The sequence below is a fragment of the Pectinophora gossypiella genome, chromosome 23, assembly GCF_024362695.1.
Source record: "Pectinophora gossypiella chromosome 23, ilPecGoss1.1, whole genome shotgun sequence".
NCBI lineage: Eukaryota > Metazoa > Arthropoda > Insecta > Lepidoptera > Gelechiidae > Pectinophora > Pectinophora gossypiella.
Window position 1 is genome coordinate 257,427 of NC_065426.1, and position 23,119 is coordinate 280,545.

General features: G+C 40.7%; 3 protein-coding genes across 6 annotated transcripts; all 3 read right to left on the reverse strand.

The window, feature by feature from the left end:
* Positions 1-720: 720 nt before the first annotated feature.
* Positions 721-6,433, reverse strand: LOC126377337 (RNA-binding protein 5-A-like). Of its 4 annotated transcripts, XR_007567846.1 has the most exons (4): positions 6,269-6,433; positions 3,830-6,133; positions 3,227-3,278; positions 721-2,616 (listed from the first exon to the last, which is right to left on the reverse strand). XR_007567846.1 is itself a non-coding variant. In XM_050025039.1 (3 exons), the coding sequence occupies exon 2, from the start codon at positions 6,125-6,127 to the stop codon at positions 3,830-3,832; it is 2,298 nt and encodes a 765-aa protein (XP_049880996.1). In that variant the 5' UTR covers positions 6,128-6,133; positions 6,269-6,433; the 3' UTR covers positions 721-3,278. The 4 variants fall into 4 exon arrangements, 2 of the variants coding, with proteins under 2 accessions (XP_049880996.1, XP_049880995.1); XR_007567847.1 differs by having other exon boundaries at positions 3,227-6,133; XM_050025039.1 differs by having other exon boundaries at positions 721-3,278.
* Positions 6,434-9,890: 3,457 nt separating this feature from the next.
* On the reverse strand, positions 9,891-13,485 carry LOC126377449 (uncharacterized). Its single transcript, XM_050025184.1, has 6 exons — positions 13,452-13,485; positions 12,290-12,789; positions 11,610-11,756; positions 10,992-11,211; positions 10,496-10,719; positions 9,891-10,185 (listed from the first exon to the last, which is right to left on the reverse strand). The coding sequence occupies exons 1-6, from the start codon at positions 13,483-13,485 to the stop codon at positions 10,039-10,041; spliced, it is 1,272 nt and encodes a 423-aa protein (XP_049881141.1). The 3' UTR covers positions 9,891-10,038.
* A 1,097-nt stretch (positions 13,486-14,582) lies between these two features.
* On the reverse strand, positions 14,583-19,831 carry LOC126377435 (uncharacterized). Its single transcript, XM_050025178.1, has 4 exons — positions 19,674-19,831; positions 16,836-17,975; positions 15,732-15,941; positions 14,583-15,179 (listed from the first exon to the last, which is right to left on the reverse strand). Exons 2-4 carry the CDS (start codon positions 17,946-17,948, stop codon positions 15,093-15,095), a joined length of 1,410 nt encoding a protein of 469 aa, XP_049881135.1. The 5' UTR covers positions 17,949-17,975; positions 19,674-19,831; the 3' UTR covers positions 14,583-15,092.
* Between the last annotated feature and the right edge of the window lie 3,288 nt (positions 19,832-23,119).

Below are 23,119 nucleotides of genomic sequence, written 5' to 3' on the forward strand. Positions count from 1 at the left end.
TTGCTTCTTCCCCGTCGATATGTATTATTAATAATGACCTTAAACTATAAATATGTCAATTATTTTATTCTAATTACTTATATAGAATTCCCGGCATATTTATTTTATCCATCACCTTTCTGATCCTTTTCCAAATTCCGTTCCTTGTTTTTCCTACTAATCCGTTTCCCTAACTTTGTAGCAAATGCGCACAATGGTCTTTGAAGCCGCGCGAAGCCAAAATCTAAGAAAAAAAAACAATGCCTAACTCCCACTGCAAAGGCGGAACCTTGTTGTCTTGAATGACAAGAACGACAGTACCAAGTTTAATATTGGAAACAGGAGAAAATTCCATTTCTGTCGCGATTGAAGCGTGTTTAAATATTCTAATCAGTATTTATTCAATCTAGCTATCTTAGGGTCTGTTTAAGAAAATAACAATTTAAGTAACAAGTCGTAGGAGTTGTGCGGACTGCAGCTACAGAAATCAGGGTGTAAATACAAACTTTACTAATCCACGCCAGTGCTCACAGTAAGTCGGTAGAGTGTAAATGTGGGATATAGAAGAAAAAAAACGATATTTTAAATATCTTTACTCCCTATATTTTAACAAAATCCTCTATATCCCGTGTTATTTCTATATCCCACATAAACTACAGACCCCAAAATCCCAGGCAAATTATGATTTCATATTTTCGTCGTTGATGGAGCTGGGTGATAAGAAAAAGTAAAACAACTGAATTAATTATAGACAAATTATATTAACAAAGTAGTTACATTAAAGTCTTGTAAAGTAGCTACATTCATCCGTCCTCTAAAGTAATGCAAGGGCTAACAATAAACTTCAAACTTGAGCATTTGACTTCAATAAATTAACATATTTACAGAATATTTGTATTAAAATATATTTCTGATCATTGACAATCATCTAGGGGTTACCTGTTACATAGCTGATGGCATATTGCATATTTTTGTGTAAGGATTTCGTTATGACAAATCAATGGTCCAACAAACATAACTTTAATGAAACGACAAAATCGCACTAATCTGTATACCGTTAGTGCGATAGAGACGTACGTACTATATCTCACCCCAGGTGACCATCGGCGACAGTTTAGTGTCGTTTGGTCACCCGCGAAAATTGTCACTTAGGCGACTCCAATTAAAACTATTATTTCGGTCGGATCTTAAGAAATAACTCCTCCCTTGTTAACGTCCGGTAATTATTGAAAATTGTTTGATACATGTTTACCTTCACTAAGTCCAAGGGAAAACGAATTTATTATCTACACACGCGGGACAGTTACACGGTACAACTCTAGTCACCGTCACTTCACTTCGGCGTCCTTAAATCACCGGAATATTTCAGTATTTTATCTATTTAATAAATGAAAATAGTTTGATGCATTATTAAGAAAAACAGCAAACAAAACCTTGTCAATTTTCTAGTTGATAATTTTCGTCGGTGATTATAGTGGAATAGACCAATTCTAAGGGTGGTATTAATAAACAGACTAATCTCAGCTTCGAGACTGCCCTCAAGATCATGTCAATGTGACAGTTCTTATATAAAAACAGGGACTTGATGACCTTGAGGGCAGTCTCCGCTAAGTTTATTAATACCACCCTAAGCATGTTACGTTTGTTGGACCCTATACAATAAATATTTCGTCGCAGGAATGAGTCCTTTACTTGCTAATGGAAATATTCATGATTTTTTTTTCAGACTATGTACACGTTATTTAATCTATCCTAATTATACTAGATTCTAAGGGTCACGCCATGCTAACGGCTACCTACATTACCTTTACTTTTATATCAAAATACTACCTAATTCATTGCTTAACGAGCATTTTAATTTTAAAATAAATGCAAAAATAATTTGATCTTCATTATCATACTTCTCGGTAAGTTTAAATTATATTAAACTAAAATGTTTAGACGGAAAAGCGTTAAGCCTTGATTGATTTTTCTGCACTAAATAAAGTTACCTACTTATTTAATGTAATAAAAAAATATATTTAAAATATAATCTTATGAAACCAACCACGCATGTAATGTATTCTACATAATAATTATTTAAAGCTCAGGAGAGCAACAAAGATAATTAAGTTACATTCATACCTATCTAAGTACTGAAAAATAAAATACTAATTATAAGCTTCTCTAGATACTCGTTATTTTTGAAAGTCTATATACAGTGTACTCAATGAGCAATTTATCAAAAATCATTACTGAGAAAGTCACTTCTTCTAAGTAGCAATTATATAACTAGAACCCATAGCTAGGGGCTGGCGACACACAGGCAAACCAGGCTCATTCAAACCTTATTTTTTTAATTAGATTCGGAGGCACAATATCAGAATCTCTTTAAAGACCTACCATCAACAGAATTGCTCTGTTCAAAAAAGGTGACAAAATATATAAACTTAGGATAAGTTGTTCTCGTTTCCTTACTTTGTCATTTTCTGTTAACTTGGCGACCTACGGGGTAATAAGTTCATGGTAGGTCTCTTGGTTGCCCATGACCCTAGCTACGGATCCCGATACGTGTGTACTTGGTACCAGTTACGTATATATCTAATATTTATGTACAGTATTTTAAACGTTTGGCACGCGTCGGTCGCTGGGCGGGGTCTGTAAGTAAATGGTCACATTCGTCAGTAAACATCCTTGCAGGACAACACCGTTCGTCTGTCACAACACTAAATATCACAGTTTACACAGCTCGCTTGTTCCACAAGTCCCATGCTTCTTAGCTTCTCATTTTTTCCTGCAGCTAAAATGCTAAAAACCTAAATATCCTACAGCCCCTCAAAATATCTTGCTCTATCAAGTATATTTGTTATTGAATGGGGATATGCTGTAAGAACACATTGAAAAAATCGAATGGAAAGATTCTATCAGACCCAGCGACAGATGGGGGCTATGGAACCTGTCTTAAGCGGCCCTAGACTTTTAGGGGGCCCCTTATAAAAGTACGAAGATAGAGCCTACACGGAAATCATAGTTACAATCAGCATTGTCTGTCGCCGGGCCTGTATTCAATAATAGAAAGAAGAAAAGTACTCTTAAATAAAATGTTTGAGATTCATCATAAAAATAAATTATTGAATTTTTATTTGCACCATCTACTATCCATGTATAGCGGAGTCGCCGAAGATCCTGTGAACTATTGTCATAACTTTTACCTGTTACCAGCTGCGAAGAGAATAGTTAGTATCAGTAGAAACTGTCAGCTACTTACCGCTTGCGTGTCGGATGTTAGGGCAGGCCTCAACGCGATGTGGCGGCCACATCTATTGTAGTGAAATCAGAATCAAACCATTAGACAAACATGTACAATGCTATATATTCCAGCCACTTTTGATGTGCTTTATCCTTTTTTTCGTTTCAAATTGGCTTTTAGACCCATGTAAGAATTTCCCACTTGTAATATCCCTTAATCATAACTTTGTTTCTTTAGTTATTAAATAAAAAATCAAGACTGAAAATATCTTGTTGCAGAACAAAATAACAAGTTGGAATACCTAACAAGTTGTTTAGCATTATTTGTATAGTTGTTGGATGGATTATGGACGAGACTTGTGTGCCTGTGACTATGAAGATACAATAGTTGATAAAGCATTATTGTAATGAATTTGATTCTGTAATTTATTTTTGATTCTTACACATCCTTACTCTTGAGATATTTGAAGATAATAGTAAGCTGATAGTGCCTGATAGTCACATTATAATTATTATTTCTATACTTTTATAACTAATAATAATAATAAAAATTTAACTGACCTGTTAGTTTCCAACCTGCAAAACAAACATTAGTGGAGTAAGTAGATAAAACAATACCCACCTATTTGTTCCCTTCCTCCTGCCCGACCACCTCCTTATATCTAGCGATCATGAGCTTCTTGACAGTGTCTCTGTATGTCTCTCCGGGGGTGGGGGTGTAGATGCCTCGCTTCTGCCCGAGCCCAACCAGCGCGGGCCTCTGTTCAGCTTCTATGGGCGCTATCCTGCCCTGCTCCGTCTTACCGAGCCCCCTGCCCTCCGACCAGCCCATCTTCTGCAACATCTTCCCTCCGATGGTGTCCACCACGTTCGGCGGCGGCGCGGACGGCGGCAGCGGCGACGGCATCACCTCCGACGGCTCATACCGCTTCCGTACAATAGGCTCGTCCTCACCAAACTTCATCCTCCGCTCTGCTGCCCTGTCTCTATACCCATTAGTCTGAGGCAACAACTCCATACTTTTCCTATGTTCAACCAAATTTTGTTTATGTAAATCTGACAAGGTTTTATGCTTAGTCAAAACCTCCACAGACGGGAAGCGTCGCTTACACAACAGGCAGGTCAACTTCACCCAGTCTATGATACCCTCATCGGAATCTATAGGCACCTGCTCATTTGTCTTTTTCATCAAGAAGTCGTCCCCTACCGGGGGCGGGGATATCTCCCTGACGTGGCACGTCGGCACGGCTGACGGGCCGGCACCTAAAACCGAGAAGCCTATATCTGCTGAACCTTTACTGGCCCCCGTGTCCAAGGGTTGTTCCATTACAATATTACTTCGAGCATTCTCTTTCTTCTGATTAAGGGTCCGCGCCCATCTCTCCATATCCTTCGCTATCTTTTTAGCCACTTTCACTTTGTCCTCCTTTTCTTTCTTTTTCTTCTCCTCAGGTTCCTTCACTATGGTGTTCTCGACCGTGGCTTGCGGGGGGTTAGGTAGTTTAGGCTGTTCGGTATTCTGCTGCGCCTGGGTGGCGGCTATGTAAGTAGAGTTGGTCGCATCCCAGTACATGTATTGGTTCGTCTGACTATTATAGAAGTATTGTGTGTTGCCGTCGTAATACAAGCCCGTAGCGGGATCATAGTAGTAGCCGGAGGTCTCGTCGTACATGAACGTCCGCACGTCGGGGGCCGCGTATATGGTTTTCCCGTCGCCGGTGGGCACATTGCCGGCGGGCACGGTCTGCGCGGCGGAGGTGACGAAGGCGGGCGCGGCCACGGGCGTCCACGCCAGGTGGCGCGCCGCGGCCGCCGAGATGGCCGACTGCGCCACCGCCGCCGCCGCGTTCACGCGGTCCGCCTCCGATATGGCTTGCGCCGTCGTATTGTAACTCTGCATCTGAGCATAATAAGTGGAATAATCTGCTGCGCCTATAGACATATTCTTATGTATTTTCTGTGGTTCATTGTAGAAGGAGATTAAAACATCTCTCCCGTCTATTTCTAACGGTGGGTTTAGCGATAACAGTTCGGAATGTGCAGCTGTGGAGTCGGCTATAGAATTAAAATTAATGTAAGCTAAGCATTTAGACGCTCCGGTCAGGGTCTCTCGCCCTATAGTTATGCCGGCGATCGAATCTAAAATCGATTTGGAACATCTCTCCTTGATTGCTTCCAAAATTTTTTCTTCGGTGGTCAGAGCGTCTAGTCGCCTGAACAGCAGACGTTTCGTGATACCGGAACTGCCATCCAGCGTAGTGTTTCTTTCTCCGTCACCACCATACACAACTCCTTCGGACCTCTTCCCCTGACAGTTGCGTCTGTAACATATCTGTCGACGTTTAAAATTGTATGAGCCGCACTTGCAGAACCAGTCTCCTGGAGAGGCGTTAACGGACGACTGGTTGTCTTCATGTTTGTCGCGGTCCCTATCGTAGTCGTCCTGGCGCTCGCGGCTGTTGGAGCGGCTGCTGGAGTGGGAGTCGGACTTACGCTCGGGCTCACTGCTGATCTTGGGCGGCGAGGGCGCGGACGGTATCTCGCGCTCCTCGTAGCGGCGCGGGGAGCGACGGCGCTCCCGCTCCCAGTCACGCTCGCGGTCTCGGTCGCGCTCGCGGTCTCGATCGCGTTCACGGGAGCGGTCGTATCGCTCGCGGTTGCGGAACCTGTCTGCGTCGCGGTCGGGGCGGTCAGCGCGATCGAAGCGGTCAGGGCGCTCTTCGCGGTCGTAGCGGTCCCGGCGGTCGCGGTCGTCACGTTCGCGGTCCCGCTCGCGGTCGTAGCGGCGCTCGTGGCGCTCCCGGCGCTCCTGGTCGGGGCTGCGGCGCGGCTCCCACACGGGCGAGCGCGGGCGCTCCGCCCAGCGGCCCTCCTCTCCCCAGCGCGACACTCCGCGCTCGTCTCTCCCTCGCCACGACATATCTCCCTGCGAACATCACGCTCACTGTATCACTGTACTCACAACCGTCCGTGCGCCTCCGAAGCCTCGTGTCGACCATCATGGAGCCCTAAAAATTCGACGATCAATGACCTTTTCTTCTCGAACCTTTCGTTTGTTTACCTGCTGTAGTGATCGCGACTTCGATACTATTAATAACAGGATATGATAACGACTTTAGAAACTACAATATGATCAACAGAATTTCGTAGTTTTTACACTAAATTATATTTTTCAACAAAATTACGACACATTCAACAAACAATAGAAAGACGCCATTTTCAATGCAGTGTGTGTGACCAATCTACATAAATAAATTGTGCAGATTTTTTTTTTTGCTGAATTGATAATACTGACAGTAAAAATGAGGATTAAATCTATAAGCTCAATATTTGGGCGGTAGCACTGTCGAGTGTTCCTAAATTTCAGCTAAAATTCGTGTTAAATTGCTACAAAACGTGAAGCAACTTGGTTTGTATCCCGTCTGAAGGATGAGTTACGAATTAAAATATAAGTATAAAAACTAAAATTCAACTACGGAAAAATTACGCTCTAAACGTCACTGCTCGGAATAATTTCAGAGAAATAAACTTATTTTCTTGTTTCATACCTTCACAGAGCGTCATTTTTCCGTAGTTGGGTTTTGGTTTTGTAAAAGTATATGTTTATTTTTATTATTTTGGGGACTTTTTTATTACGATAATGTTTCCGATACGTGTTTTATGCAAGATTTGGAGATAAAAACCTATCCGGAACATGTCTGAGCAGTCATGTTATTAATTAAACGTTATTATTGAGTAAATACAAGAGAATCTGCAAATAAAAGCTAGTAATATATACGTACTTGAAATGTGCAAATTAAGCTCTTTCATCTGATACCCTACACACTACCACTTGAAAAAAAAAATTCGTACTCAAATTCGCCCTAGAGGGCGCCATATAGAATTTAGCGTGACGTCACATAACCACTGGATAATCAAGACGCTTTTGAGCTAGTGACACCTCATTTGTCAAATTATAACAGGAGGTTTAGAAGGTAGGTTGGAACTAACCAGCATACACACATACATAAATCTGTACATACATTCATAACCGTCAAACACATTTTCTTCTTTCCGATCTTTAGAGACTAAACTAGACAGTAGCGACACCTGATGGGAGAAATCGGCAGTTTTTATCCTCATTTCTGAAATAAAAGTAGCTAAGTAAGACTTTAGGTTAGCTATTCGCTACGCAATATAATACCATAATTCAATAATTATTATTTTTACAAAAGATAATAGTCGCGCACAGAATAATATAGACACAAATATATTATTATGTGTTTTTTCATCTTTCTAAGAATAATTTCAAAATCTTCATTGCACTGTTTTTGATAAATGTATTTCTGTTCAGCAATTTATACAAAAAAAACTCATGCTGCAAATATCAAATTTTGGTAATTTAGTAAATTATGGTCACACTAATCTGCGCTTTTGTGATTATATTTTAGCTATCAATAAAAATATAGAGCAGACCAAGTATCCAAGTATAGAATAGACAGATAATATTTTAGAACGACGATGAAACTATCAATCACAGCTTGCCTTGGATTCATAGAGCAACACCATCCTCTAGACATACAATAAAGTCAAGGACCAAGAAAAAAGTACGGAACGCCATACTAGTATACTATTATTTATTCTGTGTCCATACTACGTAACGTAAGGGTATAGAACGTTATCTCTCCGCCCTGCACCAATTCGTATCGGGCGCCACCACACACCGATTGGATCTCATTTTAGTCTTCCATGGTCGTAAGCCGCTAAGAGTAAGGAGAGGCTATTTTGGTGGAGAGACAATATTTATTTTAGTGTAACTACGAAAAAAAGACAAAATAAAATACTTTCTTTATTATTAGTTTACAGCCAGCAGGAATCGTAGTTTGTAAAGTGGAAAGCCGGGTGTACCTACTTTGCATGATTTACGTCTAATATTAACTGGACAAAAAATTGCTATGGTAACATATGTATACATCAATGTTATTACATATATGATTTATATGTGCACCCGGCTTCACTTAAAATAATAATAATAACACCAAATGCATACAATTTGTTCCTAATATTACCTTTATCACAAAAAAATCCTTTGACTTAAAACACGAGTGCTACAGTTCAAACAAATTAAACACTAATAAGAATTAAAATATAATATGTCATATAATTGTTATAATCACACCTTAATTTAACATTACATATAGAGCAGGTATAGACACACATAGCAATAAATATTTTTACTTATTAGAATGAAGCTTATAGCTAACATCATAAGTTCACAACTCATGAACATGTCCTAAAAGCCTTAAAATTTGATACATATTTGAACGTAAAAAATGAATTTTCTTTGAAATTTTTTTTTAGATATTTCACATGTAAGTCTTTATTTGCTCAATGGATTTGTGAATTAATATGACTGTAACCTTAAACATTAGATACACATAAGACTTAAATTAATATGATACTTGAAGTATAAGTTTTCAATTAGTAATATAGGAATTCTCTCCAAAGGCAGATTTATATTGAATCAGTTACTGCCGCTAGCCTATTGGCTAGACTACTAACTGACTCCAAGGAAGTGAATATTAATTCTTGAAGTAAGTGTGCATTTCGTAGGTAAATCATCATCATCATCATCACCAGCCCATTAAGGTCCCCACTGCAGGGCCACGGGCCTTCCCTATAGATGGATAGGGAGATCGGGCTTTAAACCACCACGCGGGCCCAATGCAGATTGGTGGTTATTAACGACTGCTAATGCAGCCGGGACCAACGGCTTAACGTGCCTTCCAAAGCACGGAGGAGCTCGAGATGAAAACTTTTTTTTTTGTGGTCACCCATCCTATGACCGGCCTTTGCGAAAGTTGCTTAACTTCAACAATCGCCGACTGAGCGCTTTTACCGCTGCGCCACCGAGCTCCTCGTAGGTAGATACTGTCCGTTTATCATTATTATATTGGCAGTAGGTACTGACTAAGTACTTGGTCTTTGGTACTGACAGTAACATAATGTAAATGAGCCTTTATCTACCTATAAAAAGTTACTTTATGTTATGCTTATATTAGAATTCGCACCCGGGAACATTTCACGTTAAGACTGATTGTATCAGTATTCAGTACGACACTTGCGTAAATTTCTAACAATTCCTTTTACAAACACTCATGACATCCAACAGCGTGTGCCAAACCGTCGGGACTTATCAATAACGTAACATCGACGATACACGAGCAGCAGGTCTGTCGGTGTAGCAACGACAATTTACTTGGCGATTTTGTCTAAAAGGTCAATCCAGCTAGAGATTTATTAACTCTTTGTCAATGATAGTTAACCTTTTTTTAATCTCACCTGATGGTAAGTGACGGTGTGGTCGTGGACACGACATAATGGCACATGACACCATACATACATATATAAATAGTCTACATACGTTCCACTGCCGGGCACAGGCCTTGCCCAACGCCCTCGAAATATAATATTATTATTTATATGCATAGTGCACATCCAACTTAAATCACAATTAAAAAATTACAACTCTAGACTGGACTGGACTCTAGAGTTGTAATTTTTTTATTGTGATTTAAGTCTTTTCCCACCCTATATATATATATATATATATACGTATATATATATATATATATATATATATATATATATATATATATATATATATATATATATATATATATATATATATATATATATATATAGGGTGGGAAAAGAAGTTTCCAGTGTGGTCGTTATACCCCACCCTTGCCCTCCTAGCTATGCTTATGTGAATAACCTGGAATGGGTCCTTGCAGGCCATTATAAAAAAAAATAGTGAAGCCGGCGTAATGTAATGGGCTACTGGATGGTCTACTGGTCGATGCGGCAGCGGTGCATGGGCAGGTGATCCTTCAGCGTGGCCACCTCGCGCGCGATATTCTCCCGCGCCGCCGCTTCCAGTCCCGCGAACTCCGCCGAGTGGTACAGCCGCGGGATCTGGGAGAACTGCTGCAGCACCTGCAATTATATCATATAATATGGCGTAATAAGAATGGGACGTGTAAAACATAAGATACAACAACCAGCCTATATAATCCCACCGCGGGGTACAGACTCTCAAGCGACTGGAGGGAGTATGGAGCATGCTGCTCTAGTACGAGTCGGTGAACGTATTTGAGGTTAGGAGCCGAGACCGAACTTACAAAATGGCCTAAAAAGGAAAGACTCATAGTAAAGTTTAACTCTAACAAAAAGATGTTTTCTAGCCGTTATAAGCCTATCTTATAAGAAAATGATAAAGTGAAAACTAGCGTAATATAAGTGACACCTTGATCCTGAGCTCGACGTAGTTGTCGTGCGTGAGCTTGGAGTACTCGGCCCGCACCAGCTTGGCGTGGGCGTCGTACTCCTCCTTGCGCGCCGCCAGCACGGCCAGCTCGCAGTCGCCGAACAGCCGCAGCTCGCGCGGCGGCGCCGCCGGGCCCTCCTCGGGCGGCGGCGACGGCGGCGGCGACGGCGAGCTGCTGGCGCCCGACGACTCCTCCGAGTCCTCTGGAACACCAAACACAAATAAAACTTAAACAACATATAATGTTGGTCCTCTGAAAGTTGGTGAAGGTGTTAACTAATCAAATTATAAATATCTTTATTCCGTAATAAGCGTGGATCACAATAGTAATAAAATAATTAATACTGCGGCATTCATTCATCATTTCATTTTACATTTTTTTTTTCTACAAACGTCAAAAGTGTCAGATCATGGACAAACGAAATATGGTGATCTGTAAGCTATGAGTGTACCTTCGACGCTCAATTGGACATACCTTCAGTGGTGGTCCCGTCGCCGCTAGTGGCCCCGTCCTCGCTGGTGGCGCCGTCGCTGGTGGCCCCGTCCCTGGCGATGTCCCCGCCCCGCTGGCGCGCCCGCGCCGCCGCCCGAGCCAGCTGCAGCTTCTTGCGGCGGCCGTTGCTGGTGTTGCAGCTGCCGCACCACGCCGCCTCGTCGTCCGTTATTAAGGTTAACACGTACGCTGATACTGCACGCTGGAAAAAGACGTCGGCATTTGTGATTGTATGGATTTTTTCCTTTGGTCTGGATTGGTCCGTCCATCAATAGAATATTTCGTTCCCTAGTTTGACTGTAGAACAACCGTAATATCAATAAAAAAACAGTGAACTTCGTTCTATACGTGATTTATTGCATAAAATGCGGTAGAATAAGTGGAAATTGCAATAAATAACTATAGTTTCACATACAAAATATAATACTTAAGAATCTCCAATCCAATAGAAAGTACAAATATTAATGTCATTCGATCTAAAGTCAGTCGGAATTAGTATTTTGTCAGCAAAGTATTTCTTAACACTGGTAATAAAATAACATGTACTGACGAGTCACTTATGAACTTTTAGTAATAAAGTACGTATGAAGTGAGTGTTACCGCGTCGGGGTGTCGCTGCAGCACCTGCGCCAGCAGGCGCACGGCCAGGTCGGTGCGCGTATGCCGCAGCACGATGGCCAGCCGGAAGGCGGCCGGCCGCGACACCGCCTGCATGCCCGCGGCGCACAGCCGCTGCCACACGCCCGCCTGCGGGACACGGGGGTCACACGGGGCGCCGACAGCGACAACCAGTGCACACATACATCGCAATAAAATAAAATACTTTTTGAAGTTGCGAAAAAAACCGAGTTTTAATCGAGAAAAAATGTATAACTGTTTTATTCGCAAAACGATTTTTTTATTATCCAATTTTTGTAAAAGGCCCTAATCATATCATATTCCTAATGAAACAAAATACATTTTAAATAATACTACTTTATTGGCGTTATTTTGTTTCAGCAAAAGCGCGACAGAACTACTCTAGGCGTCTCTTTATGCAGTTATGAGAATTGTACAAAATGGCAATTCTACTACTGTATGCAATATGATTGACATTACATGTTTGGATTTCGTTGCGTGTTTTTGACTGATATTGTATTTAAGATTATTTCAATTTACATCAATCGAGCTACTTTTCTGTCTTGAACATGACTTTACATGAGTCATGCACAAGCCAGCAGTTGCCAGGTTTTCGTAAGAGTAAGGTTATTATAATTTTGAAACATGGGTAATAACGTCACCTGATATGCGACGCAGTTCCGGAGCGAGTGCCAGACGGTGTCTGGCGGCGAGGCCTCGACAAGGCAGTGCCACGCCTCCTCCGCCGTCAGCGTCGGGCGCTGAGCCCGCGCTCGCCTTGCCGCCGCGATGGGGGACGAGGGGGCAGGCGACGAGGGGGATGGAGATGACGGCGCCGGGGAGACCGGGGAGCCCGACGAGTCCGGCGTCTCGGACGCGCCCAGATCTACTTCCGTGCTGTCCACCCCGGACGGCGAGGGCGGGCGCGGCGGCGTGTGGCGCACCGGCGGCGGGGGTGGCGCGCCCGGTAGCGGGTCGCCCGGCGACGTAGAGTCGGGCGAGGCTGAGCCGCGGCCGCTGCGCTCACGCGGCGGGGAGCGCGGCCGCGGCGGTGGCGGCGGCGGCGGCGGCATGACGGGCGGCGGCGCCGTCACGGCCGCCAGCTCGGCCCACGCGCCGCGCCACATGCGCGCCGCCGCGCACCACTCCACGCTGCCCGACCCTACAACCGAACAGAAAATAAGTGAAACCGTTCTTTTACGGTTGGGGTCGGGGCGGCTGCCTTGATAGAAATTATTATTTCATACGCATTTATCACAAAGCTTTAGACTTCGCATTAAATAAAAAAACAAATTAGAGAAAAGTTCCAACGTGCTAAGCGCCATCTAGATACCTTTAGCGTCTATTAATTATTATAGTTACAACATATTTTTTTCTGAGGATTTTGTTTTAATTAAAGGTGCGCCGAATATTCAGTTGGTTTGGTAGGTATTCGGTACCAAAATCGAATATTCCATTTTTATGCAGTCGGCTTTTTTATGTTTAACTATGTTTATTTCATACTCACGAATTCATGTATGAATGTATACCTATGAATGTATACCTTATACCTATACACCAACGTAGGTGTAAGGTATAAGGCGTGACATTAACGAACGACCTCGATTGAGAACGAGAATGACGTGACGTAACACTGCTGTAACCCGGATGAGAATTGCCCCCGCCCATTTGTTTACAAAAATATTATAGTTTTGCGATGTCGTGTTTATTACATTTTGCAAAACTTTTTGTATGAAACCGGTTTGATTTTTGACATTTATTTACTTTCAATTAATTAGATTGATAGGTACCAGGAATCTAGCAATGAATTTTGCAATTACCAACCTCCAAGATCCACATTTCTCCACCAGTCGTCCATTATAGCTTTTATAATGTTTTCACTAATAGGTAAGCTGAAAACAAGAACATGTATTTATATAAATCGAATAAATAGGTAGGCTACCTATTTATACTTAACTGCGACCGAATTAATTTAAAGTAGACACAAATTAACTTGAAAATCTTTCCATAAATTTAGGGTTTGGGTACAAATTGGTCTTTTTATTTCAATTAATTAGGTACCTAGTTGAAGTGAAAATGGGCGCTCCGAGGTTATCGGTTTTGCACAGCTTGTCTATGTCAGAAATAATAAGAAAAATGAGGTACTTACGGTCGTAAACTGCTACAAAACGGAAATTCAACGCCCGGTCACTTAGAAATTAAAAACTTGTGGAATATTTGTGAACATGTCAGATGTAAGGCGTAAGCAAAGTGTCATGGTGGCCGCGAGTGCCACGACCGGCGCGCGCCGCCAAGTCAATGTTCTGTCTGCGCGACGCGAGGGGTGGGAGGGAACTAGGGAAGGGACAGACAGGACGCGCGCAAAAAACCCACCGCACGCGGGAAGCGAGTCACCCTGTCATCCGCGAGAGCTACCATGTACACTTTCGCACTCGGTAGGTACCTACGCCTCAGTCGGAGTGCCTTATCATATCAATCTTACCACGGCTTCTCTCCGGCAAATACCTAAGCAGCTTATAGGAATAACGTCATCTGCTAGACACAGGCCTTCCCTCAATCAACCGGAGGGATCTAATTAAATAAAAATGATTCTAAAATGCATTTTTTTTTCACTTAAAAGTAATTTAATCAAAGTATGGTAATTAAAATTGTGTTTTGAACTGTAAAAAGTGAAAGACGCGACGTTGCGCCGCTGCTACAGTCACAAATAAATTGTTGATTTCTGTATAGGTATCTCTATTGTCACATGAAGTAATCATACCGCATACCTATTCGGTTTTCGTGCCGAATAAGTACCACACGAATATTAGACGCTTCTCTAAATAATTTGTAAGTACCTATATTTTTGGTACCTATTTACCAAATAAATATTAAAAAAATGTTACTTATTTAGTATTTAGGATCTTAATACGTGGTGCGTCGGTACATAAATATAATAGATTGATAGACACTAGATACGATAGAATATTTACTCAGATCAGCCTTAAAACTAAAAAGGGTTCCATCACGGCCAATAATGCAGATTAATATTGTACGGATTTGTATTGTACGGATAGGTACAGTCATGAGCAATATAATGTACCCACTTTAGGACTCTGTCGCACTAACATAATATGACATTTAGTGAGACTAACATTTCAATTTGAAAAAAAAGTTAATACAATACAATACAAATATACTTTATTGCACACAACATACAAAACAAAATGATGGCGGCCTTATTGCTAAGCAGCAATTTCTTCCAGGCAACCAGTGGAAAGGAAACATTATTACAATTAATTAATTATTTATTTTCGTTAATAAATGAATTATGAATTAATGTGACATGGTACCAAAGTGTATACATATTAATGCTCGTGACCGCACCCTATGTTACCCACTATTTAGGTAGTTTATTGATTAACTTATCGTTGCGATACTAAGTATAAGTACGTAGTAGAAGATAGATTATGTTGATGCTGGGACTCAGCTGCCGCGGTACGTGCTGTATCCAAACGGGCTGAGCAGCAGTGGGATGTGGTAATGCTGGTCTTCCTTGGTTTCGAATACTATCTGAAATGTATGTACAAAGTGAGATCAATGGCGTTGAATCACTCTCTCGTCGCCCTATAGTGAAAACCACATAGCGCCTTTTTGAAAAATCACATGCAGATGTGAATTTCTTCAACAAAACCTCGATTGCTTTCAATTGTTTTTATTCCAAATAAAAATTGAGACCACTTACCTGGATTGAAACTAGCGTTTTGTTAAGAATATTATAATCGAATCGAATATTATATTACAGCTCTTAGTACGTGGTTTTCACTATAAGGCGACTGTATTATTTTTTAATTTAAACTACTACTGTGGTTGTTATTTGTGCGGGTTGTGGTTTGTGTGTCAGGATCGAAGCAAATGGAATTCTATAGTCTCTGCTTACCCCGGGAAATACGCGTGAGTTTATGTATGTATTTTACAAAATATTAAAAACCAATACATACATACATACATACAGTAAGTATCCTTATTTCACTAATAATAATACTTGTTTCTCGTTTTTTTTTCTTATTTTTTTTTTTGTGTATTATTATTTTTTTTTTCCTATCTTATTTTTTTTAAAGTTACCTCAACGTAATGATACAGGGTCTCCTTCCCGAGTCTCCGATAGTACTCTCCAACATCGAACTTGAGCTTATACGTGGCAGCTCCCATCGACTCCTTCGAGAAAGGAAACTGGATACGACCGTCTGGTGACGTCATAGCGCTATGCCACTGCGTCCAAGAGTCTTCTTTCTGCTTGAACAGTTCCACAAACATGCCACTTCCAGGCGTTCCTGTTGCCGTATCCAGTACATGCGTCGAGAGGACAGGACGCGACATCTTCGACCGCCTTTCAAATATCGAACGAAACGGTTGCAATTTTCAGTTAAAACAAAAGAAGTCAGTTCTTACTTTGAACTGAGAACATTAGAACTCTTTTTTAAATTAGATTACTTCTAAAAGAACGTCTATTTGCAAGCACTGTCTCTTTTCTAAAGACGCGAGTAACAAAGGTCACATAAAGATGAGGAGTGTCACAAACCGACCGAAAGAAGTTGGTATCCTATTCCTACTGACTAGTAAAACTACTACTGTGGTTGTTATTTGTGCGGGTTGTGGTTTAGATAAGTTATCGTGAGAACCATTCTGAGATAGTGTTTGCGGCTCATAATGATGACGTAAAAACATCTTTAATTATTATTGTTAGTCTTTATCTAACGACACATTTAGCAAATTGTTTTTTTTTTCAAGATATAGTAACGGAAACCAAATATTGCGTACTCTACTTGTTCAAAAGGAATATTAAAAGAAAAATGTTCGTTTTTTATTGATTTTTGGTACTTACTAGGTTACTACCTAATTGAAAATTGTCAGATCAGAACTAAAATTTACAATAAGTCACACAAACAGACACAACTCATGCCCGTAATTAGGTTGGCTAGAGACACAAGGTATTAGGGTCATTTGTGTGAGAATCAGAAGCCCCAGTTGAATACAGTGTGGTAACAGCTCCAGAAATAAAGAAGAAAAAAACAGTTTCTATTTTACACTTTAATAATAAACCTACCTAAGCTAAACCTATTCCAAGTTATCGTCGGTCATCGTGTTCTTCCGAACGAAGTTCTTCTTAATGTACACGTCGGGGTGAAGCACCTCCTTGCGCAGTACTGGCTGCTCCAGCCCATTCTCATCCACGATGACGTTTGGGCCGGACTTGATGATCTTGCCGCGAAGTCTCTCGTCCTCATACCCAAACATATTGAGGCTCGGGATTCCGTGCTTCATGTAGTCTATCCGCCAAACCGGAGAATTCTCCGGCTCCACTTTATACGTCATGTGGTCGCCTTTCGTCCCCGCCTTCACTTCTAGATCCGGCAGCTCAATGGACATGGACATCTTCTCTTCATCGTAGTCCCGGAACTCTGCTCTGTTTTTGTTAGTCTTGTCTTTATACTTTATCTTGTGCGGGTAGAACTTGCGCATCTTCTTCCGGCCGCTGTACATCTCCGTGCCGTGCTTCGTGTCCTTGCTCCCCTTGATCTTCTTCTTCGACGGCTTCTCGTGAGACCAGTGGTTCTTCATCTTCTTCTCGGCTCCCACTCTTTTCTTCTTCTTGCTCTTCTGTCCGTTCGCTTTTTCGTCGAAGTACCCCGTGTTTGAAACCTCGAGAAAATTTGACAGATCTTCGCTGTTGATTATTGGGTAGAGTGTCGGTGCGTTCGGTTGCGGCTGCGTCGTGTGTTCCATGCGCAGCTTCTTGTAAGTTATCTGCTGTATGGACCGTTGTATGAGCTTGTTCAAAGCGTCATCTTGCATTATAATCTTGCATGGTATCGAAGGGAAGTTCCTGCACAACACGTTCTGCATCAAGTTCAATATTTTCTCCGGTTTTTGGTTATCGGGAGAAATGTCTTGTCTTTGATAACTTCTCTCTTCCTGTTTCTGATAATCTTGTTTCTGATAATCCTGTTTTTGATAATCTTGTTTTTGATAATCCTGTTTTTGATAATCCTGTTTTTGATAATCCTGTTTTTGATAATCCTGTTTTTGATAATCTTGTTTCTGATAGTCTGGTTTCTGATAAGTCTCTCTGTCCTGTTTCTGATAATCTCTGTCCTGCTTCTGGTCTGCGCTGAAGTTATCGTTGTCCTTCTTCCTGTGAGGCTCAACAGAGAGGTTGTTGTCTTGTTGGAAGTGGGATATCATCTTGGTCATGAGGGCGTTGTTGCGCAGGATCTTGCCGCGACTGTGGACGACCAGGCAGGGAGCCGTCAGCAGAGCCACGAGGATGTGTACCCGCATTGTGACGTCACGAAAACGTTATAACATCTGTGAAGAAAATCAGTGGGTTAGTTGTGGGTACGTCATACGCAGTTTCCCAACTGGGCACCCTCAGGCATGTTGTCTTAATTTTTGTACCGGGTGAGAGCCCTCAGCTTGCCATTTGCGGCAAATCAAACAGACACGGAGTAATTGTTGAGGTTAGTTCACTGTTGATTTCACACGGCCACAAAGACACTTACCTTACCTACCTTACCTAGACCTTCAGGTTTGCCGTTGTCTAGTACTACTTATTTGAGATAATAAATAAGAAAATAAACACTACACTGAGCGGATTTTAATGGAATCCTCTCAGGGCTGTCACCCGGTGAAAATTGACACTTCATTATCGGGGAGTAGCTGTCTTATATTTTGACTCACTTATATGTGATTGGCTGGAATGGCGTTCACTACTTGGCCGGAGAAGTGTGTACCTGAGCAGTAGCTTGGAGAAAGTCCCACATAGTGAGTCGATCCGATCTAGCTCGGGGCTGCCGTCCAAATGAGTGCGTTTGTGTAATACTGGTCACTCTACGCCGTGCGAACGTTTACAACAACACTCGCATGTTTGTCCGCGTTCCGCGGTCCCATAACACGTCGTGTGAGAAATGAGCATTGTTTTGGGATCTAACACGAGCGCACGCACAGCCGAAAGTGGTCGCTAACCAACCCGTACAGCGTACAGTACGACGTACAGTCATGAGCAATATCATCTACCCACTTTAGAACCCTGTCGCACTATCATATTTCACATTTAATAAGACTTACGGTTTAATTTGTCAAAAAAGTTAACATGTAAAAAAGTTAAGTGACATGGTTTCAAAGTGTATACTTATATACTCGTGGCCGTATCACGTGCGTATCTAACCCTACATCTATAAATTATAAAAGCAAAAGGTCTCTGATTCACTCACTCATCACGAAATCTCAGAAAGAACAAATGCTAGGAGTCGCAAATAAATTGTGCATGGGGGTTGTAAGTGCTCACTAAGACGGGATTTTGTGAAATTCAACCCCTAAGGGGTGGCAAAGCTTGTATGAAACTTGTATAGTTTTATACGGCTTCACACGAATAAAGTGTTTGTTCGTTTTTTGATCAGGATAGCTAGCAGCAGGCAAAAAAAGTTATCAGAAGTTCACTTGTACCCAGTTGAAGCCCTAAGATATACAAGATGGAAGAGCTCGCAGCCACCTTTGGTATTGCAGTTTATGTCTATCATTTTGGGGAAGACAGAATCACTTACTCAGTCTGTTTTGTATAGGTAGTAACATGCCAGGTGTGGGGAGATTATGGAGAGCTTTTTATTTTTTTACTCCAGCAGGGAACATAACATAGCATCACGCATGTATCCCTAAAGGGGTAGGCAGACATGTATATATATAGTAGGTATAACTAATATAATACACACACTCCTCGCCAGCTATGTTAACTTCCCATGTAATAGGGGACGAGAACGGTAAAATATGATATTATCAATCTCTCTTTCTGACTCGTCTCAGCAATGACGTAGACGTCAGAATTGCTGGCGAGAGAGGCACAATGCTGTCGTTATTCCCTAAATAACGGAACGAATTGCTGTACTTTATCATGTATAAACGGCCATCTTAGCGTACCGTAGTTTAAGAATTTGAAACCATTAATAAGTATGAAGTCCTTTCACCAGGAACCAATTTCATGGACTTGAATAATATCGAATGTAAGCTCACCTGCTGCCGATGGAGAAAATTCAGACTAACGTATTAAAGGAGCGATATAAACGAGGCTAGCTTTGGAGATGTGTCTCTGTCTACCCTGCAAGTAGGTAGCGCAAGTAAGTAGCGCACGCGCCGAGTGCCGAGCACCGAGTAGAGGCTAGTGTTTGTAAACGAAGGCTACATGTTGTATCGGCATGTTTGCTGTTAGCGTCCGGTGTTTATGAACCTAGCAACACTCTAAAATAAGGAAACTGGTACATTTACTTCGACTGACGCCCTAATGGGGTGGGTAGAGCCACAAGATATCATGATGATAATGATAATTTATTTGATAACATTCGTTACAGGTCATATTATATAAGTAGGTATTTATTACAATTATTCTATTACTTATTCCAACTAAAATAAATTGTATAATTACCTTAATACATTAGTTAAAAATAAAAATAATAAATTGTATAAGTAGTTACATTAATAAATGCGTCTAAAATTACAAATTGTGTAATTCGGTTTTAAAAACTAGTTCATTAAAATGAACAAGAAGCATAATGAGCAAGTCTAAGAGTTCGGTAAAACAATAAAAATATCAGTATAATCATCGACCATGCCTACAATGGAGAGGATCCTTTACCCATAGGGCTGTATTTTACGATATTTTTTTATTAATAACGGATGAATTATTAATCAATGGATTAGCAAAATTCTGTTTGAACTAATTACTAGCTTTTTTATTATTCTTTTTTTGTATTGGAACATTATTTATTCTACCAACGGACGATATCTTGACTGCGAAACCAGCCTTTGGTCGGCTATTGCGACATCCTCGGAAAGCATTATTCTATAAGATAAGTAAGCTACGGCGTCCATGGTCCAGTGGTTGAGTGAAAGATTCACGATCCCGGGTTCGAACCCCGGTGGGCAAATATCACAAAAATTACTTTGTGATCCCTAGTTTGGTTAGGACATTACAGGCTGATTACCTGGTTGTGATTAGTGATGAAGTTCCACAGAATGTTTAATAGGTACCTAAAGTATCATCATCAATTTAAGAGCCCCGCTTTTGTCGGTGCAGCATTTTCCATGCTACTTTTTTAGGGAAAAATAGCGCAGTGGTTTCCCTCTTCCCTACCGCCCCGCAGTACTCTGTCTGACGCAAGTGGGATGGCGCCCAGAGTAGTCTATTACAAAGCCATACTAGGACTCCTGTCCTCCGCCACTGAATAGTACTGACAGTTACTGCTGCCCTCTGTCAGGTTCCTGGTTACAGTCCCTGTGAGTTGCCCCTTCCGTCCTTCATTGCCGTACCGATGGCTCCCATCTTCGCCGATGCAACCGTTGAGGTCTTCATCCGTAAAGTAAAGAAAAGTAGTGAAGTATACCTTCAAAAAAATCCAAGTAAGGAGAGATGTGTGGTCACATTGTAATGTTTAGTTCTCGTGGGGTAAAAACGTGTCGTGTCCACGTGAACAAAACAAACAATACGCCTAATGTTATGGCGGTCATACATGACATACTTACTTATACATACATCCATACTATGTAGTGGTGTGATGGTAGACTTTGGCCGCTCGTGGTTACCATATACCACGCTGACCAGAGTTATGCCTAAAGCATAGAGTAAGGAATAATACTAAAGGTTAGGTACCTGGAAGAGATTGCTAATTTAGTAGGTACTTTACCTACAGCTAATAAGATGTTTTTTTTTGTTATTGTCTCTATCTATCATGTGTATGTAAGACACTGTATTAAATACCTATCAATATTTGCTTAAAATTGGTTAAATTAATAATAAATCTTTAAAATGCCTATTGGAATAGGCAGCACAGTTATAATTTATCTTTCGTAGATAGGTACCTACCCACTACTACCTGTTTGTAATAAAATACCATAATAAAATCTGATATTCTGTTTTTTATTTTATATTAGACCCGTTTTTATCATCCTATTGTTATATTTGTTTATTGCACCGCTCCTTGCTGGAAAAGTTGTTTTATTCACTCGATTGAACCGCCATCTATCATGTGAGTGAGGAACTAAATATTTACAGCGCCATCTAATAATTTATATAAAAACTATTTATCCAGCTAGTTAACTAGTAGCTGTAAGTGTTCTACGTTTCGCTACTAAACACTAGATGGCGCTATAGAGAAAGTACTTCTATTCAACAATAGATGGCGTATAAAATATTTTACTGTATCGCTAGTCCATCATGACATGCAGTAATTATGATGAACGCTGTCTGTTTTTTTTCTTTATTCCCGTAAGATTAGGAGAGTAGGTGTATTAATAATTTTATTTACTTACTCTAGGTATACCTACAATACCTATTCCAATTATTATATTATGTGACAATAAATATGTAAATAAATAGGTATATATTTTGTTATTTTTGATATTACTACATATTTGTTATCTTTTACTACTTTACTTATTCATACTTATTTCACTTTAGACTAGAGGTCGACGCGGGAAGAAAACTAGTTGTCTTCAAAATATGGTAATTCAATAAAGAAAGATGTTTGTTTAGAAAACGATGGCGTGCGAATGAAGGCTTGCTGAGTGGGACCATCAGTTTAGGCGGGAAAACTGAAAAATAAGTAAAAATGCGAGGGTTGCGGCCTGGACTGGTCAGCGGAATGATGTGCTAAAGAATCATATAGACATGCCTTACACAGTTAGATAAATTATAGTATACATATATTTTTAATATTTATACATACCTATAGTCGCGTAGATTTTTTACGGCTGTAGTCGTCCCTACCGGGGTGGGCAGTTTTGTTATGGGTTCTTTTTTGACGTTACTTATGTATTATATTATTATTTGCTGTCTGACGTGTCTTTGCGTTCTGAAGCACACAGGAGCCGTGCCGAATATGAAGTACTAAACTACTAGGTATTCATTGGTGCTTCATTAGGGCGGACACAATTAGTTTCAATTAGTTTCACAGCACTTAAATAAATGCCGTCGTTCACTTACAATAGGTAAAAGAAAGAGATAGAGTTAGTTTTAGTCCTGTCATATTAAATTGAAATTAAATTGTTGGTTGCCCGAATCGGCACTGAACACAGTCTAGAACGCTTAATTAATGGAATTAAACGAGGAACTTTCCAGGCTACGTTATCCAAAGATCAAAAATATAATGTAAAGGCAGAAACATTAAATCAAAATAATTGTTTCTTAATATTTATTATGTTGCTACCTATATTGCTTCTCTTTGTTTTAATTAGAATAATAATGGGTGGAAGGTGTGTTGTGCCTAGGTGTAATAAAAGGGCCATCATACCTGTACGGTCCTTGATGTGGCCGTACTATCTTTAACTTGATTGATTTAAAATGATAAAATTACTGAATTGTTCGGAAAGGAGTGGAAATGAGTACACGCGGCGCTTGTTATACGCGAACAACTGATACTGATACTATACAACTACAAAGTTTTAAAAGATGCATGTCTATTATC

Coding starts and splice junctions, on each gene's coding strand:
- LOC126377337 (XM_050025039.1), bottom strand. CDS start 6,127: ATGTCGTGGCGAGGGAGAGACGAGCGCGGAGTGTCGCGCTGGGGAGAG.
- LOC126377435 (XM_050025178.1), bottom strand. CDS start 17,948: ATGCGGGTACACATCCTCGTGGCTCTGCTGACGGCTCCCTGCCTGGTC. Junction 15,942..16,835: donor GCCCAAACGTCATCGTGGAT/GAGAATGGGCTG, acceptor GATACGGCAACA/GGAACGCCTGGAAGTGGCAT. Junction 15,180..15,731: donor CCCTGTATCATTACGTTGAG/GTAACTTTAAAA, acceptor CATACATTTCAG/ATAGTATTCGAAACCAAGGA.
- LOC126377449 (XM_050025184.1), bottom strand. CDS start 13,485: ATGGACGACTGGTGGAGAAATGTGGATCTTGGAG. Junction 12,790..13,451: donor GAGAAATGTGGATCTTGGAG/GTTGGTAATTGC, acceptor GTTCGGTTGTAG/GGTCGGGCAGCGTGGAGTGG. Junction 11,757..12,289: donor GGAACTGCGTCGCATATCAG/GTGACGTTATTA, acceptor CGTGTCCCGCAG/GCGGGCGTGTGGCAGCGGCT.